This window comes from Lynx rufus, unplaced genomic scaffold, assembly GCF_022079265.1.
Source record: "Lynx rufus isolate CCGP_SWC_20201006 ecotype Redwood Valley unplaced genomic scaffold, mLynRuf1.p SCAF_10, whole genome shotgun sequence".
In the NCBI taxonomy this organism is placed as follows: Eukaryota; Metazoa; Chordata; class Mammalia; order Carnivora; family Felidae; genus Lynx; species Lynx rufus.
Genome location: NW_025814824.1, coordinates 57,838,241 through 57,858,614, shown reverse-complemented (window position 1 = coordinate 57,858,614; position 20,374 = coordinate 57,838,241). Strand labels below are relative to the sequence as shown.

General features: G+C 39.5%; 1 protein-coding gene across 1 annotated transcript in view; it reads right to left on the bottom strand.

Annotated features, from left to right (window-relative positions):
• Positions 1–20,374, bottom strand: part of RECK (reversion inducing cysteine rich protein with kazal motifs) — an 84,339-nt gene that overhangs the window by 12,926 nt on the left and 51,039 nt on the right. Inside the window, exons 14-16 of the mRNA XM_047098894.1 lie at positions 18,968–19,156; positions 16,075–16,197; positions 13,603–13,774 (exon numbers count right to left, since the gene is read on the bottom strand). Of these exons, the coding sequence (XP_046954850.1) occupies positions 13,603–13,774; positions 16,075–16,197; positions 18,968–19,156 (484 nt within the window). The remainder of the gene's footprint in view (positions 1–13,602; positions 13,775–16,074; positions 16,198–18,967; positions 19,157–20,374) is intronic.

Below are 20,374 nucleotides of genomic sequence, written 5' to 3'. Positions count from 1 at the left end.
AGGGAGTCAGATCTGCTGCCGGAGGTTTGGCTCCGCAGAAGCACAGAGTTGGGTGTTTGCGTGGAGCGAGCAAGTTCCCTGGCAGGAACTGGTTCCCTTTGGGATTTTGGCTGGGGGATGGGCAAGGGAGAGGGCGCTGGCGAGCGCCTTTGTTACCCACCAAACTGAGCTCTGTCGTCTGGGGGCTCAGCAGCTCTCCCTCCCTTTGTCCTCCAGCCTTCCCCCTTTCCGAGCAGAGCTGTTAACTTATGACCTCCCAGACACTAAGTCGCGCTTGCTGTCGGAACACACTTGTCCGGCCCCTCCGCTTTTGCCAGCCAGACTGGGGGGCTCTGCTTGGCCGGCAGGCTGCCCCTCCGCCCCAGCTCCCTCCCGCCAGTCCGTGGAGCGCGCACCGCCTCGCCGCCCTTCCTACCCTCTTCTGTGGGCCTCTCGTCTGCGCTTGGCTCCGGAGACTCCGTTCTGCTAATCCTCTGGCGGTTTTCTGGGTTATTTAGGGAGGTGTAGGTGGAATCTAAGTGATCAGCAGGACGCGCGGTGAGCCCAGCGTCCTCCTACGCCGCCATCTTCCCAGTAATCTCGGAACTCTTTATATTATAAGGAAATCAGCCCTTTCTCTGTGATATTCTGTGGGTTCTGCTTATCACATTGGGGTCACCAATTGTGGGTTTGGCTTTTGGCTTTGTCCAGCAAAGCTGAGGATGGCAGAAACAATTATTCAAGACTCCACCAGTCAAGAGAGGTGAGAGGGAGGCTAAGAGAAGTCTCCCCAGCTGCTCTCAAGTTCCTGTATTTATTAGGCATACGTTATAGGGAAAACATTGCACAATGTGTCAGTGGCTACGTGCCAGTAAGAAAGTATAGAAAACATGCAAAAAAGCAAAACAAGGCATTCCCAAGACTACAAAAGAGCAGATGGGAAGAAAAAAAAGCAGAGTGGAAAACAAGATAAGATATTCAATAGATAACATGGTCTAAGGAATTCATGAGAATAGGCAGGGCCCAATCCCTATATACACATTAACTGGATACTGGTCCACTGTTTTCAGCAGGGCCAGAAAGCATGTAATGTGTTCCCTATAATCTCCTTAACCAGGACAGAGCTATTTGATTTCCCACAATATTCCTTCCAATTTGTAATTTGTTACTATGCAGAAAATTTTCCTTTTCATGTAGCTGCATTTTTCAATCTATTCTTTTTACATTGGTTTTGTATTATACCCAGCAAGACCTTTCCATTTTGAGATTTTGTTTCATTATAAAAGCAAAACAGCCCTATTCAAAGGGGTTAACAAATAGAGGAAAATGAACAAACACCAAAACAACCCTCAAGTCACCTCCCAATACAACTATCTTATCCTATCAGCTTATTTCTTATTCCTTACGCCCAGTACCCTGTCTTCTTTCCATAGGAACTTCTTGGGCTTAGTTTTCATGGTATAAACTTTGCCAGATGGGTGACCAATTCTCTTTGCCATTTCTTTTAACATATGTGAGAATTTTCCCCTCCCTCTATACTGCATCACGGTTTTTAGGATGGAGAAGAAATTGCTTATTCTCCATAAAATCCTTCACAAGGAAAATGTGTGTTCTGTTCCGGCCTCCAAGGCAGCCAGTGAAAACTCCTTTTCTAGAGGCTTAAACCTAAGACAGTCAGCAGGACCCTTGCCCTATGGCCACCACATACAGAAATCCATCATTAAGGCTAGGTCAACTATACTCTGAGCTCATGAGGAACCTGCAGAGAAAGGAGCCCCTACAAAAATAACTTCACACAATACTGAAGTTGCATTTCCAGAGATTTCTCATGTCCAATCCCTAAAATGGAGGTAGATAAGTGGGAGGAAATTTCCATTACTATCAGGCACAAACAGCTAATAATAAAAATACATTCATTTCTCTCGTCTTGTCTGCTACCATTCCGTGTCTCGCACTTTCCATTTTAGTCTTACAGAACTGCTATAGCTCCCAGGAGATACCATGCTATTTCCTCATTTCTAGCAGTCAAGATCTTTGCTCCTGTTGTTCTCTCTGCCTTCACCAACACCACCTTTCTTCCACTGTCAACCCTGCTGGCAATCTCCCCATCTTATGTATGTACGTATGTATGTATATATGTATGTATTTTTAAATTTACATTCAAGTTAGTTAGCATAGAGTGCAATAATGATTTCAGGAGTAGAATCCAGTGATTCATCCCCTACATATAACATCCAGTGCTCATCCCAAGTGTCTTTCTTAATACCCCTTGCCCATTTAGCACATCTCCCCACCCATAACCCCTTCAGCAACCCTCAGTTTGTTCTCCATATTTAAGAGTCTCTTAGGTTTTTGTCCCCTCCCTGTTTTCATACTATTTTTGATTCTCTTCCCTTAGATTCATCTGTTTTGTATCTTAAATTCCACATATGAATGAAATCATATGATATCTGTCTTTCTCTGATTGACTAATTTTGCTTAGCATAATACCCTCCAGTTTCATCCATTGTTGCAAATGGCAAGATTTCATTCTTTTTGATGGCTGAGTAATACTCCGTTGTATGTACATACCACATCTTTTTTTTAATGTTTTTTTAATTTATTTTTGAGAGAGAGAGAGAGAGACAGAGACAGAGTACAAGTCGGGGAGGGGCAGAGAGCGAGGGAGACACAGAATCTGAGGCAGGCTCCAGGCTCCGAGCAGTTAGCACAGAGCCTGACGTGGGGCTCGAACTCGCAAACCATGAAATCATTACCTGAGCTGAAGTCGGACGCTCAACCGAGTCACCCAGGTGCCCCACATACCACATATTTTTTATCCATTCATCTGTCGAGGAATGTTTGGGCTCTTTCCATACTTTGGCTATTGTTGATAGAGCTGCTATAAACACTGGGGTACACATGCCCCTTTAAAACAGCATACCTGTATCCTTTGGATAAATACCTAGTAGTGCAATTGCTGGATCGTAGGGTCGTTCTATTTGTAACTTCTTGAGGAACCTCCATACTGTTTTCCAGAGTGGCTGCACCAGTTTGCATTCCCACCCACAGTACAAAAGGGTTCCTCTTTCTCTGCATCCTCACCAACATCTGTTGCCTGAGTTGTTAATTTTAGCCATTCTGACTGGTGTGAGGTGGTATCTCATTGTGGTTTTGATTTGTATCTCCCTGATAATGAGTGATGTTGAGCATTTTTTCATGTGTCTGTTAGTCATCTGGATGTCTTCTTTGGAAAAGTGTCTATTCATGTCTTTTGCCCGTTTTGTCACTGGATTATTTGTGTTTTGGCTGTTGACTTTGGTAAGTTCTTTATAGATTTTGGATATTTACCCCTTTATCTGATATGTCATTTGCAAATATCTTCTCCCATTCCATCATTGCCTCTTAGTTTGGCTGATTGTTTCCTTTGCCTTGCAGAAGCTTTTTATCTTGATGAGGCTCCAATAACTCATTTTTGCTTTTGTTTCCCTTGCCTCTGGAGACATGTTGAGTAAGAAGTTGCTGCAGCTGAGGTCAAAGAGGTTTTTGCCTGCCTTCTCCTTGAGGATTTTGATGGATTCGTGTCTTACATGTAGGTCTTTCATCCATTTTGAGTTTATTTTTGTGTATGGTGTAAGAAAGTGGTCCAGGTTCATTCTTCTGCATGTCGCTGTCCAGTTTTCCCAACACCATTTGCTGAAGAGACTGTCTTTATTCCATTGGATATTCTTTCCTGCTTTGTCAAAGATTAGATGGCCATATGTTTGTGGGTCCATTTCTCAGTTCTCTATTCTGTTTCATTGATCTGAGTGTCTGTTTTTGTGCCAGTATCATACTGTTTTGATGATTACAGCTTTGTAATACATATTGAAGTCTGGAATTGTGATGTCTCCAGCTTTGGTTTTCTTTTTCAGGATTGCTTAGGCTATTCGGGGTATTTTCTGGTTCCATACAAATTTTAGGATTGTTTGTTCTAGCTCTGTGAAGATTGCTGGTGTTATTTTGATAGGGATTGCATTGAATATGTAGATTGCTTTGTGTAGTATTGACATTTTAACAATATTTGTTCTAATCCATGAGCATGGAATATTTTTCCATTTTTTTGTGTGTCTTCTTTAATTTCTTTCATAAGCTTTCTATAGTTTTCAGTGTTTAGATTTTTCACCTCTTTGGTTAGTTTTATTCCTAGGCTTTTTTTGGTTTTTGGTGCAATTGTAAATGGGATCGATTCTTTGATTTCTCTCTGCTATTATTGGTGCTATTATTGGTGTTATTGCTATTATTCTCTCTCTCTATTATTGGTGAATAGAAATGGAACTGATTTCTGTGCATTGATTTTATATCCTGCAACTTTGCTGAATTCATGGATCAGTTCTTGCAGTTTTTTGGTGGAATCATTTGGGTTTTCCATATAGAGTATCATGTCATCTGTGCCGATTTGGATGTGTTTTATTTCTTTGTGTTGTCTGATTGCTGAGGCTAAGACTTCCAATACTATATTGAATAACAGTGGTAGAGTGGACATCCCTGTCATGTTTCTGACCTTAGGGGAAAAGGTCTCAGTTTTTCCCCATTGAGGATGATATTAGTTGTGGGTCTTTCATAGATGGTTTTTATGATCTTGAGGTATGATCCTTCTATCCCTACTTTCTTGAGGGCTTTTATTAAGAAAAGATGCTGTATTTTGTCAAATGCTTTCTCTGCACCTATTGAGAGGATCATGTGGTTCTTGTCTTTCCTTTTATTGATGTGATGTATCACATTGATTGTTTTTGCACTGACTGCCCTGCATCCCAGGTATAAATCCCACTCGGTCATGGTGAATAATTTCTTTAATGTATTGTTGGATCCAGTTGGCTAGTATCTTGAGAATTTCTGCATCCATGTTCATCATGGAAATTGGTCTATAGTTATCCTTTTTAGTGGGATATTTGTCTGGTTTTGGAATCAAGGTAATGCTGGCCTCATAGAATGAGTTTGGAAGTTTTCCTTCCTTTTTTTTTTTTTTTTTTTTTTTGGAACAGTTTAAAAAAGAATAGGTGTTAACTCTTCTTTAAATGTTTGGTAGAATTCCCCTGGAAAGACTTTCGGCCCTGGACTCTTGTTTTTGGGGAGGTTTTTTCAATTATTAATTCAATTTCTTTACTGGTTATGGGTCTGTTCAAATTTTCTATTCCTTCCTGTTTAAGTTTTCGTAGTTCATATGTTTCTAGAAATTTGTCCGTTTCTTCCAGATTGCCCAATTTATTGGCATATAATTGCTCATAATATTCTCTCATTATTGTTTGTATTTCTGCAGTGTTGGTTGTGATCTCTCCTCTTTCATTCTTGATTTTATTTATTTGGGTCCTTTCCTTTTTCTTTTTGATCAAACTAGCTAGGGGTTTATCAATTTTGTTAATTTTTTTAAAGAAACAACTCCCGGTTTCATTGATCTGTTCTACTGTTTTTTTATTTTGACAGCATTGATTTCTGCTCTAATCTTTATGCTTCTGCTGGTTTTGGGATTTATTTGCTGTTCTTTTCCCAGCTCTTTAAGGTGTAAGGTTAGGTTGTGTATCTGAGACCTTTCCTCCTTCTTTAGGAAGGCCTGGGTTGCTATATACTTCCCTCTTATGACCATCTTTGTTGCATCCCAGAGGTTTTGGGCTGTGGTGTTACCATTTTCACTGGCTTCCATGTACTTCTTAACTTCCTCTTCAACTTCTTGGTTAACCCATTCATTCTTTAGTAGGATGTTCTTTAATTTCCAAGTGTTCATTGTCTTTCCAAATTTTTTCTTGGGGTTGATTTAGAGTTTCATAGCGTTGTGGTCTGAAAATATGCACAGTATGATCTCGATCTTTTTATACTTGTTGAGGGCTGATTTGCATCCTAGTATGTGATCTACTCGGGAGAATGTTCTATGTTCACTCTAGAAGAATATGTATTCTGCTGCTCTAGGATGAAATGTTCTGAATATATCTGTTAAGTCCATCTGGTCCAGTGTGTCATTCAAAGCCATTGTTTCCTTGTTGACTTTCTGTTTAGATGATCTGTCCATTGCTATAAGTGGGGTGTTGAAGTCCCCTACTATTATGGCATTAGTGTCAATGAGTTTCTTTATGTTTGTGATTAATTGATTTATATATTTGGGTGCCTCTACATTTGGAACACAAATGTTTATAATTGTTAGATCTTCTTGGTGGATAGACCCCTTAATTATGATATAATGCCCTTTTTCATCTCTTGCTACAGTCTATTTTAAAATCTAGATTGTCTGATATAAGTATGGATACTCTGGCTTTCTTTTGGTATCCATTAACATGGTATATGGTTCTCCATCCCCTTACTTTCAATCTGAAGGTATCTTTAGGTCTAAAATAGGTCTCTTGTAAACAGCAAATAGATGGATCTTGTTTTCTTATCCATTCTGTTACCCTATATCTTTTTTTTTTAATTTTTTTAACATTTATTTATTTTTGAGACAGAGAGAGACAGCATAAACGGGGGAGGGGCAGAGAGAGAGGGAGACACAGAATCGGAAGTAGGCTCCAGGCTCTGAGCCATCAGCCCAGAGCCCGACGCGGGTCTCGAACTCACAGACTGCGAGATCATGACTTGAGCTGAAGTCGGAAGCTCAACTGACTGAGCCACCCAGGCGCCCCTTTATATCTTTTAATTGGGGCATTTAGTCCATTGACATTTAGAGTGAGTACTGAAAGATAGGAATTTATTGCCATTGTGCTGCCTGTAGAGTTGGAATTTCTGGTGGTGTTCTCTGGTCCTTTCTAGTCTTTGCTGCTTTTCGTCTTTTTTTGTTTTGTTCCATCTTTTCTCCTCTCAGAGAGTCCCCCCTTCAAATTTCTTGCAGGGCTGGTTTAGTGGTCATGAACCCCTTTAATTTTTGTTTGTCTGGGAAACTCTTTATCTCCACTTCTATTTTGAATGACAGCCTTCCTGAATAAAGACTTTTTGGCTGCATATTTTTTCCAGTTCAGCATGTTGAATATATCCTACCACTCAGACACAGCTTGAGAGAGAAATAGATTGTGGACCTGTGGCAGCCATGGTCACAGAGAAAGGCGAGAAACAAACTAATACACAGGGGAGTGCTTGGGGAAGACAAATCCCTGCAGCAATTGGCTTGGAAAATGAGAGGGCTCAAATTTCATGAGTTCTTGCAACCAGTGGGGCTTAAAGCCTGGAGTTTTAAAGATTAGTGTGGTTGGTTCTGGGAGAGCTCAGAGGACATTGGGGCTGTTCTGGAAGAAAAGGAGGGCAAAAAGCCTATGGACAGACAGCATGGAAACAGCAAACCGAAGAGCACCTGGAACACACAGTAGGGAGGTTATTCACTCATCTCAGAGTATGTCCCAGAGAGACAGCATTTCAGGGAGGAATCTCTATGAAAAAAGGAATTCACAGGTGCCATTTTCCTCCCCACCCCTCAACATAAGCACAGGACCACCTTTGGGAACCAATGCAGCACCAACACCTGCAACTTAACTTGCTTACACCAAGCCCTGCCCCATCATGCTCTGGTGGAATCATCCTTCCCAGTCACACCTGCCTGAGTCCCAGTGTGGTGGGCCCCCTCCTGCAGAAGACTGGCCCAAACCCCTGCTCACGATGCATCTTCCCATGTGGGAATTTTGCAGAGACTTGGTTCCAGTAGCAGTGGCAACATGTCTCATTTCACAAACAGACCAGAGCACAGCTAGTTAAAATGCCCCACTTTCAGACCAGGACCAAACAGTGCCCACAACAGGCAAAGAGCCTCTGCATACAACTGGCCTGAAGGATAAAGTAGCCAGGATAAAACAGCAGAGCACATGCAGCACACATTGGAGACACTCCCAGAAGCAGGTCCTGGAGAATAGGGGACATTATACTGCAGGGCACTACAGAACCTCTTCATAAAGCCACCATCCTTAAGAACAGGAGACATAGCTGACTTTCCTAACACCCAGAAACAGGCATAGAGACTTAGACAACATTAGAAGACAGATGAATTTATCCCAAATGAAAGAACAGGACACGGGCATGGCCAGAGATTGAAGTACAACAGATAGAAGTAACATGCTGATGGAGAATTTAAAGCAATGATCATGTGGATACTCATTAGAATTGAGAAAAGAGTGGAAGACATCAGTGAGACCCTTAACACAGAGATAAGGAATAACATAGTAGAGATAAAGGCTCAATAAATGAAACAAAAAACATGCCTGGTGGAATGAACAGCAGGTTGGAAGAAGCAGAGGAATGAATTAATGATCTAGAAGACAGAGTAATGGAAAGTAATCAAGCTAAACAAAAGAGAGAAAAAAGAATTATGCAAAATGAAAATAGACCTAGGGAATTCAGTGATTCCATCAAATGTAATAGTATTTGTATTATAGGAGTCCCAAAGAAGAAGAGAGAAAAAGTGGGCAGAGAATTTATTTGAAGAAACAATAGCTAAAATTTCTCTAATCTGGGGAAGGAAACAGATATCCAGATCCAGGAGGCACAGAGAACCCCCAACAAAATCAACAGAAAGATCCACACCAAGATATATTGTAATTAAAATGGCAAGATATGGTGATAAAGAAAAAAATATTGGAGCACCTGGGTGGCTCAGCTGGTTGAGCATACGACTCTTGGTTGCCTCAGGTCATGATCCCAAGGTTGTGGGATTGAGCCCTATGTCGGGTTCTGTGCTGACAGTGCAGAGCCTGCTTGGGATTCTCTTTCTCCCTCTCTCTCTGCTTCTCTCTCTCTCTCTCTCTCTCTCTCTCTCTCAAAATAAATAAATTAAGTTTTAAAAAAGCCAAAACAAAAGAAGACAGTTACATACAAAGGAAACTCCATAAGGCTATCAGATGATTTTTCAGCAGAAATTTTCCCAGCCAGAAAGGATATATTCAAAATGCTGAATGGGAAAGACCTGCAGCCTAGAATACTCTACCCAGCAAGGTTATCATTCAGAATAGAAGGAGAGATAAAGAGCTTCCCAGACAAACAAAACTAAAGAAATTCATGACAACTAAACCAGCCCTGAAATAATTATTTAAGGGTAGTGTTTGAGTGAAAAGGAAAGACCAAAATGGCTTATAAAGATAGGAAACACAAGAGTAATAAAAATGAGTATTTCTGTAAAAACTCAGTCAAGGAACTCATAAAATAAAATGATGTAAAATATGATACCATATACCTAAAATGTGGGGAGGAGAGGAATAAAGAATTTGTTCAAATTTAAACAAACATCAACTTAATATAGACTGCTATATGCAGAAGGGGTTATATACAAACCTAATGGTAACCACAAATCAAAACCACTAATAAATATGCAAAGAATAAAAAGAAAAAAATTAAAATACATCACTAAAGAAAATCAGCAAACCATGAAAGAGAGAAAAACAAGAAAGGATCAGAGAAAATTTCCAGAAAGCACCACCACACAGGCAATAAAATGGCAATAAATACATATCTATCAATAATTACTTTGACTGTAAATGGACTAAATGGCCCAATCAAAAGACACAGGGTGACAGAATGGATAAGAAAACAAGACCTATCTATATGCTGCCTACAAGAGACTCATTTTAGACCTAACGACACCTGCAGATTGAAAGTGGGGGGATGGAGAAACATTTATCATCCAAATGCATGTCAAAAGAAAGCTAGAGTAGCAATACTTGTATCAGCAAAATAGACTTTAAAACAAAGACTGTAACAAGAGACAAAGAAGAACACTATATAATAACAAAGGGGACAATCCAACAAGAAGTTATAACAATTGTAAATATTTATGCACCCGACTTGGAAGCACCCAGATATAAGCACCCAGATACATAAAATGGTTAATATAAATGTACAAGTAATAATGGATAATGATACAATAATAGTAGGGGACTTTAACACCCCACTTACATTAATGGACAGATCATCTAAACAGAAAATCAACAAGGAAACAACGGCTCTGAATGACACACTGGAGCAGATGAATTTAACAGATATATTGAGAACATTCTGTCCTAAATAAAACAGCAGAATATACAATCTTTTCAAGTGCAGATGGAACATTCTCCAGAATAGATCACATATTAAGGCACAAAAGAAGCCTCAAAAAATTTAAAAAGATCAAAGTCATACCATGCATCTTTTCTGAGCCCAACACTATGAAACTAGATGTCAACCATAAGAAAAAATCTGGAAAGACCACAAATACATGGAGGTTAAATAACATACTACTAAACAGTAAATGGGTCAACCAGGAAATAAAAGAAATAAAGTACATGGAAACAAATGAAAACGAAAACACAACAGTTCACAACCTTTGGGATACAGCAGAAGTGGTTCTAGGAGGAAAGTTTATAGCAATACAGGCCTATCTCAAGAAGCAACAAAAATCTCAAACAACCTAACCTTATACCTAAAAGAGCTAGAAAAAGAACATACAAAATCTAAAACCAGCAGAAGGCAGGAAATAATAAGAATTAGAACACAAATAAATGATATGTAAACAAAACAAAACAAAAACAATAAAGCATATTAATGACACTAGGAGCTGGTTCTTTGAAAAAAATCAATAAAATTGATAAAACTCCAGCCAGACTTATCAAGAAAAAAAAGGGAAAGGATCCAAATAAATAAAATCACAAATGAAAGAGGAGAAATAACAACAAATACCACAGAAATACAATTATAAGAGAATTTTAGAAAACTATATGCCAACAAATTAGACAACCTAGAAAGACATACCTACCAAAACTAAAATAGGAAGAAACAGAAAACTTGAACAGACTGATCATCAGCAAAGAAACTGAATCAATAATCAAAAAACTTCCGGGGCGCCTGGGTGGCGCAGTCGGTTAGGCGTCCGACTTCAGCCAGGTCACGATCTCGCGGTCCGCGAGTTCGAGCCCCGCGTCGGGCTCTGGGCTGATGGCTCAGAGCCTGGAGCCTGTTTCCGATTCTGTGTCTCCCTCTCTCTCTGCCCCTCCCCCGTTCATGCTCTGTCTCTCTCTGTCCCAAAAATAAATAAACGTTGAAAAAAAAAAAAATAATCAAAAAACTTCCAACAAACAAAAGTTCAGGACCAGGTGAATTCTACTAAACATTTAAAAAGGAGTTAATATCTCTTCTTCTCAAACTATTCAAAAAAGTTGAAAAGGAAGGAAAACTAAATTCATTCTTTGAGGCCAGCATTACCCTGATATCAAAACCAGATAAAGCCACCACAAAAAGAGAACTGCAGGCCAATATGTGTGATCAACACAGATGCAAAAATCCTCAATAAAATGCTAGCAAATTGAATCCAATAATACATTTAAAAAAACAATCATATACCATGATTAAGTGGGATTTATTCTTGGGCTGCAATACTTGCAAATCAATCAATGTGACATATCACATCAGTAAGAGAAAGGGTAAGAACCATGTGATCATTCCAACAGATGCAGAAAAAAAAATTTGACAACGTACAACATTCATTCATGATAAAAACCCTTAACAAGGTAGGTTTAGAGGGAACATAACTCAAAATAATAAAGATCGTATATGCAAAACTGACAGCTAACATCCTCCTCAATGGGGATCAACTGAGAGCCTTTTCCCTAAGGTCAGGAACAAGACAAGGATGTTTACTCTCACTACTTTTATTCAACATAGTACTAGAAGTCCTAGCCACAGCAATCACACAACAAAAAGAAATAAAAGGCATTCAAATCAGTAAGTAAGAAGTTAAGACTTTCACTATTTGCAGAAGACATGACACTATATATAGAAGACCCAAAGGACTCCACCAACAAACTGCTAGAACTGATAAATGAATTCAGTTAAGTCACAAGACATAAAATCAATCTACAGATATCTGTTGCAATTCTATACACCAATAATGAAGCAGCACAAAGAGCAATTAAGGAAACAATTCCATTTACAATTGCACCAAAAATAATAAGATACCTATGAATAAACCTAACCAAAGGGGTGAAAGACCTGTACTCTAAAAACCATAAAACACTGATGCATGAAATTAAAGATGACACAAAGAAATGGAAAGACATTCCATGCTCATGGATTGGAAGAACAAATATTGTTTAAATGTCTGTATCACCCAAGGCAACCTACACATTTAATGTAGTCTCTGTCAAAATACCAGTAGCATTTTTCACAGAACTAGAACAAATAATCTTAAAATTTGTTTGGAACCACAAAGGACCCCGAATAGCCAAAACAATCTTGAAAAAGCCAAGCCAAGCCACAGGCATTATAATTCTAGACTTCACGTTATTTTACAAAGCTGTAGTAATCAAAACCGTATAGTACTGGCACAACAATAGACACATAGATCAACTGAACAGAATAGAATATCTAGAAATGAACCCACAATTATACGGTCAATTAATCTTTGACAATGCAGGAAAGAATATCCAGTGGGAAAAAGATAGTCTCTTCAACAAATGGTTTTGGGGAAACTAGACAGCATGCCAGAGGAAGACACTGGACCATTTCTTACACCATACACAAAACTAAATTCAAAATGGATTAGAGACTTAAATATGAAACCTGAAACCATAAAAATCCTAGAAGAGAGCACAGGCTGTAATTTCTCTGATGTTGGCCATAGCAACTTTTTTCTAGATGGGTCCCCTGAGGCAAGGGAAATAAAAACAAAAATAAACTAGTGGGACTACATCAAAATAAAAAGCTTCAGCACAGCAAAGGAAACAATCAACAAAATTAAAAGGGAATCTACATGGTGGGAGAAGGTTTTTGCAAATGACATATCTGACTAAAGGGTTAGTATCTAAAATACATAAAGAAATTATAAAAGTCAACACCCCCCAAAAAGCAAATAATCCAATTAAAAAATGAGCAAAAGACATGAACAGACATTTCTCTAAATAAGACGTACAGATGGCCAATCTATATGAAAAGATGCTCATCACTTATCATCAGGGAAATGCAAATCAAAGCTACACTGAGATATCATCTCACACCTATCAGAATGGCTAAAACCACAACACAAGAAACAACAGGTGTTGGTGAGCATGCAGAGAAAAAGGAACCCTCTTGCACTGTTGGTGGGAATGCAAACTGGTGCAGTTACTCTGGAAAACAATATGGAAGTTCTTCAAAAATAGAACTACCCTATGATCCAGCAATTGCACTCCTGGGTATTTACCCAAAAAATATAAAACACTAATTCAAAGGGATACATGTACCTCTATGTTTATAGCAGCATTATTTACGATAGGCAAACTATGGAAGCAGTCCAATGTCCATCAAGTGATGAATGGATAAAGAGGTGGTATACATATACAATGGAATATTACTCAGCCATAAAAGAGAATAAAATCTTGCCATTTGCAACAACATGGATGGAGATAGAGAGTACAATGCTAAATAAGTGAAATAAGTCAGTTGGAGAGAAACAAATACTGTATGATTTCACTCAGATGTGGAATTTAAGAAACAAAACAAACAAGGAAGGGAAAAGAGAGAGAGACACACACACAAACCAAGAAACAGACTCTTAATTATAGAGAACAAACTGATGGTTATCAGAGGGGAGGTGGGTGGGTGGGGATGGGTAAAATAGGTGATGAGCACTGCGGGATTAAAATAAAAACTTACAAAAAAAAAAAAAAGAAAAAGATAAGGAGCCATTTAGTTTACCTTTGGTTTTTGGGGCAGGGATTAGGATTACATGGATCCTTTGAGATGCACGATCCAAACTCAAACTGATGGTCTTGGAGGCCCACACAGCGAGCAATGCAGGCGCTGGGGTAAGTGCGTCCATTCTGCCCACACACGGGGACAAACTGATCTGCACAGTTACAGGGCAGGCCTGTGGAGAGGATACAGACTCACTGATGGGCACTTGTACATTCCCTTGCCCCTCATATTTCCTAATTAACATGGAGATCTCAAGTTAAAACAGAATTGTGAATTGAGTCAGGAAAAAGCATCACTCCAATCCCTGACAGTGTTTTTACAGGTGGTGAGGCTCTGAAAAGCCATTTGTCTGCATAATGGCTTTCCTTTGTTTCATTTATTACCACCTAATTGAGGGTTTCCTGGCCTTGATCCCAGGGGTAGAAACCCATATAAAAAAAGCTATAGGTAGGAGAAGTAAAGAATGCTCCTCTCAATTTAGTATGTATAAAGTATGTATAAAGTATGTATAAAGTATGGCTTGCGGGATCTCTGGAATGTTAAAGGGTAATACCAAAAGAACAGGAAGGTAACTTGGGAAATTACTTAAATTTTGAGACTTAAAAATTTTTATGAGTAATCAATCAAGAATAGTACCTTCTTAACATTCCTATGCTTTATGCTGCTGGGATTATGCTCCAGTAAGTAAAAAGGCTACTGAGAAGCGATGCTTTTTTCCTGAGAGAAAGCTATAGTTGTTAACAGCAACAGCACAGTCTCTGGGTATCTATTGGTAGATGCTTTTCTCCAGATCTGGAATACCTTTGATTCCAGGTAAAGAGAAACCAGGTAGCCTCCTTTACCCCATTTCATGCCATTGCAGCAGCAAGTTGATTCTTCTTTCCCTGAACTTAGTTACACATGGAGTGGGGTGGGAGGAGGATAGATTAGGGATTTGCCAACCTTGTACCTCCAGCCCACTGGAAATAAAAAGGAAATCAGAAGTAAGAAGTGAACAGCAGGCTGCTGGGGAAGTAAAGGCAGGACTAACTCCACCCCACCCTCTCTCCACCTTGAGTGTCAATCTTGATGCTTTATTGTCATCATTGTTATTCTTATTATTATCCTCTATCTGCTCTGCTTTGATGAGAGCAGTTCATTCTGCTTAGAGAGACCATAAAACCATGTGGGAATGAAGAGTGAACTAAAGACTTACACAGAAGACTACTTACTTATTTATATCTAAATGTTTTTGGAAGATGAACTTTACAACTAGCAGGACCCTTTTCCCTGTAGTGCACAGTCCCTCATGTTCTGGAGTAAATTAAGTTAGTGACTGTTTAGCTAGCAGATTCTAAGGAGACTTTACTGGCCACAAAGTGTACCACATTTCTTGGGACTCAGATATTGTCCCAGCCCAACAAGACATTCATAAAAATGCTTAAGTCTCAAAATTACAATAATTTGCAAGTTACTTTCTTGTTCTTCCTCTTCCCTAATGAGATGAGAGTGGAAGGAGCCTACATGAAGAGTTTACAATCTTTCTTTGTCTTGTTTTCGGTATTAATTACCATTTGACATTCCAGAAATCCCCTAAGCCAGACTTCAAACATCTAAATTCTAGATTAAAAAGAAAATTTTTTTAATGTTTTTATTTATTTTTGAGACAGAGAGACAGAGCATGAACAGGGGAGGGGCAGAGAGAAAGGGAGACACAGAATCTGAAGCAGGCTCCAGGCTCTGAGCTGTCAGCACAGAGCCCAACATGGGGCTCCAACTCACAGAGCGTGAGATCGTGACCTGAGCTGAAGTCAGACACTCAACCGACTGAGCCACCCAGGCATGCCATAATTCTAGATTTTATACACTACATTGGAAGGAGGATTCTTCTTTTTCTACCTATAGCTTTATAGGGGTCTCTACCTAATGAACCAGTAAGCTAAGGCAGTTCAGGGAAGAAGGTTATGAGAAAAACATTAGAACAGAAATAAACTTAGAAAATACATGGACATTTTATAACATAATGGTAGAGGCATTACTCCTGAAATCATCGTTGCATCATGTGCCAACTAACTTGAATGTAAATTAAACAATAAACAAATTAATTTTAAAAAATTAGCAGTAAAACACACACACACACACACACACACACACACACACACACACACAATGGTAGGGGGAGATGAGGTATTTTGGCAGGTAGAAAAGTCCCATTTAACCAAAACCATCCCAATCACGGACCCTGTTCATTTTGACTCATAGAATTCAAGAATATTAGAGCTGGAAGGGTCCTAAGAAAACATTTAGTTTAATGCCTTCAGTTCATAGAGGAGGAAACAGATCCAGAGAGGAAAAGTACCTTGCTCTCGGATTATGTATTTATCTTACTAGGTACATCTGTGGTTATGGCAAGACCATCAAAGCTGCCTTGAAGGGAAACGGGTACAAAGAGATGATGGCTGCTGGGGATAGGTTCTGGGTGACCATGGTTACCTGTGAAGGTGCGACGGTCATCTTCTGAACTGTGCTCACTGAGGCACAGGCGGGTAGAACACACCAAATTGCCAGCAAAACAAGAACAGATATTGCAGTCAATGTTAAAGGATGTCCCATGACCTGAGAAAAAGAGACATAAAATGTTGATCTATTTCATGCATTTATAAATAAATCATAAATTAAAAATGTAATAGTTAAAAATTTTTTTTTAACATTTATTTTTGAGACAGAGAGAGACAGAGCATGAACCGGTGAGGGTCAGAGAGAGGGAGACACAGAATCTGAAACAGGCTCCAGGCTCTGAGCTGTCAGCACAGAGCCCGACGCGGGGCTCGAACTCACGGACTGTGAGATCATGACCTGAGCCGAAGTCGGCCGCTTAACTGACTGAGCCACCCAGGAGCCCCTAAATAAAAATTTAAAACAAATTCTTGAAAGATCACTTCTGAATATACAAACAGGGGAGTTAAATCTGTAATATTTATATTTTAATATTTAACTCCCACCATATCCCTCCAAACCCCTAATGTGCTAGTCTAACTAAACGGCTCCCTATTCTCTGAGAATGCTTTTGGCTGTCCCTTCTGCCTCGAATGGTCCTCTCCTCCTTCTGGAAATTTGCTCAACTTTCCCGAACCAGCCCTGATGCCATCTTTGAATCAAAGACTCTCCTGATGCCCTGGCAGGAGTGACTGGGTCCTTGAAGAGCACCACTTGGTTTGCTCCCTTCTGTGGATCACATTCTCCCTCATCTGATCATGTACGGTATGACCTCAGTCCCTCATGCGATTTTAGCCCCAAAAGGCACTAGTATGTTCTTCTGTAAAAAATATGCATTTAATCAGTGGAAATCTATGGAAGGAATGTTTACCCTTAGAAATATTCTGTGATACAAGGTACCTACCCTACACTTTGGCTAAGTAGAATATGGATTAAAAAATGAATACTTGGGGGTGCCTGGGTCGATTAAGTGTCCAACTCTTGATCTTGGCTCAGGTCACGATCTCATGGTTTGTGAGATCGAGTCCAAGTCAGGCTCTGTGCTGACAACATAGAGTCTGCTTGGGATTCTCATTCTCCCTTTCTTTCTGCCCCTACCCCACTCACTCTCTCTCTCTCTCAAAAAAATAAACTTAAAAAAAAAGAATACCTGACTTGTTCTAGGGCAGACACTTGCAGTCCCTTTTTAGCCAAAAGCACCCTTCTTTCTAATAAGATCTCACGCAGAAGAGTAAAACCAGGAGTTATATAAAAGCTGAACTACTCTGATCGATGGGGATGGAGGTGGAGATAGGGATGAGGGTAGCAGAGTGAACAGCTGTGGGGGAGTACATTCTCAAAAGTAGCATTTTTTTTCCCCACAATTTTTAAGGTCATATATCAGTCGTTAGGGCTATAAGCAAAAGATGGTTAAAGTAGCAGTGAGAAAGCAAGACCCTCAGACTTTTAGAGAGGGCATCAAAGGGTGTTTTTTTTTTCCTTCCAAGACTTTATTTATTTATTTGGAGCAAGTGTTAGGGAGGGGCAGATGAGGAGGGAGACAGAGGAGAGAGAGAATCTTACGCAGTCTCCACGCCCAGTGTGGAGCCCAATGAGGGCTGGATCTCATGACTGTGAGGTCAGGACCTGAGCCGAAATCGAGAGTTGGACACTTAAGGGGCACCTGGGTGGCTCAGGCGGTTAAGCATCCAACTTCGGCTAGGGTTATGATCTCATCGTTCCCGAGTTCTAGCCCTGCATTGGGCTCTGTGCTGACAGCTCAGAGCCTGGAACCTGTTTCGGATTCTGTGTTTCCCTCTCTGTCTCTGCCCCTCCCCCACTTGTGCTCTGTCTCTCTCTCTCTCAAAAATAAATAAACATAAAAAAAAAAGAGTTGGACACTTATGGCTGAGCTACCCAGGTGCCCCCAAGATTTTACTTAAATTCAAGTTAGTTAACATACAGTGTAGTGTTTGTTTCAGGAGTAGAATTTAGTGACTCATCACTTACATATAACACCCAGTGTTTGCCACAACAAGTGCCCTCCTTAATGCCCATCACCCATTTAGCCCACCTCCCACCCATCTCCCTCCAGCAACCCTCAGTTTGTTCTCTCTCTCATATGGTTTGTCTCTCTCTGTTTTTATTTTATTTTTCCTTCCCCTATGTTCATCTCTTTGGTTTCTAAAATTCCACATATGAATGACCTCATGGTATTTCTTTCTCTGATTGGCTTATTTCACAGCATAATATGCTCTAGTTCCATCCCCATCATTGCAAATGGAAAGACTCCAATCTTTTTGATGGCTGAGTAATATTCCATTGTATGTATATAAAAGGGTGGCACTTCATAATGTGCTCTCTCCCAATGCTTAGTCAACAGTGTAGTTTCCATCCTCCAGTTCACTTTCCATGACATCAAACTCTGACTTTTACTTCCGTTAAAGACACACACTTGAGGAGAAGGAGCACACCTGTGTCCTTGCCTGTGGAGTACACGGGCTCTGGAGTCAGATAGGCCTGGGACTGAATTCTGTTTCGTCACTGACTAGCTGCGTGATCTCTCTGAGCATCAGCTTCTTCATAAGAGTACTGAAATCAAAGAGCAATTGGGAGGCTCACATGAGATAACACAGGCCAAGACTTAGCATAGTGCTTGGCACACAACTAAAAGCTCAGTAAGTACTAATTAATTATTATTAGTCATTAGTCTCTTCGTGAGGAAGCTCCTAAGAGGGTTCCTTAGAAGTCCTAGTGTCCTATAGAGTACAGTTTGAAAAATACTGCCCTGGAGATCTGATGTGTAGACCTTACTCTTTGGTGGGAATCTATCCAATGTCCATCCTACAAAATTAAGATAAATAATCTCATATTAAAAACAAAAAGCAAATAAATACAGTCCAAGACTCACTTTTTCTTTTTCCTCCAACAATACATGACTTCTGGAGATCTATACAGTGCATCTCCATACAGTTTTCCAAGAGTCCACTTTGTCCACACGAGCAAATTTTGTAACAACCAACTTCCCCTGCAGATGATGGCACCTGGATTAGTGTCCCTTGACGGACGATGAAATCAGAGGCTTCTCCCAATTTGCAACCTATACAAACAAAAATTAGCTGAGAGAGATGGCATTGTTCAATGTCATGTTTTATGATATTACATATACTTTACACAAGTCTTATAGGTACTGTGTGGCTATTAAAGATTATGTAATAGAAATTCCACTAAGTTAAAGAATTGGTTTGGTTTACTGACCAAAACATATCCTCTCAAATGAAAAATTCCATGTTCCATGAGAAGGTGCTGATTAAGGATCTATACTCCACAGGTAGCTATAGTTCAGTATAAAAATGCCATAAGATATGTACTTTTTTATTGCTTTGGGCTCATCAAAGATACTTAAAAATCACAGATACTTTAAGAATGGACTATGGAAATGTACAATATTTTTAGAATATTCTTCTTGGTCAGGAAAACTTTTAGCGATGGAATACCAGCATACCTTAAAGTCAATGAAAAGTTGAATACTGGATTGGGCTTAAGGAAGCCCATACATTTCCAATTTTAACAAGATTTATCATGGCTGTATTACTGATATATTCTGGTATTACACAAATATTATAGATGATCCTTTGAGACATCAGGCTTTTTTAATTCAATATTCTATTCCTTTCAACTTCACAGAAATTTTTAGATGGTGATTTTAACATGATAAACATTTTCAATTGGGAAATAGATAAAAGGCAACAAAATATTGCCACGACTGTACTCTAAAGGGATGCCCATAGAGATAAAGACTATCAAAATTATTCTATAGGATAAACATTTTTTATTCAAGAGGCCTCCTGCATTTCAAAAAAAAAAATCAGTCTTAAAATCATATGCATCTTGGGGCACCTGGGTGGCTCAATTGGTTAAGTGTCCCACTCTTGATCTCGGCTCAGGTCATGATCTCACGGGTTTGCAAGATTGAACCCTACATTAGGCTCTGTGCTGACAGTGCAGAGCCTGCTTGGGGTTCTCTCCCTCCCTCTCTCTGCCTCTCCCCCTTCAAAATAAATAAATAAACTTAAAAAAATCATATGCATCTCAATAAAACATTAAGCTTTACAGAGATAACTGTACATCCCAATGAGTATGCCATTTCTCCTTATAACTAAAGCAAAGCAAAGACAAAATCACAACGCGCAGTACATTTTCTCAAATGTTACAACATGGCAGAGAATTTATAAAAACTGGCTCAAGGTTTTTTATTCTTTTGTTTCCAAGAACCCTATAACTCATTATGAGAGTCAGTTCACAATCTAAATGATAA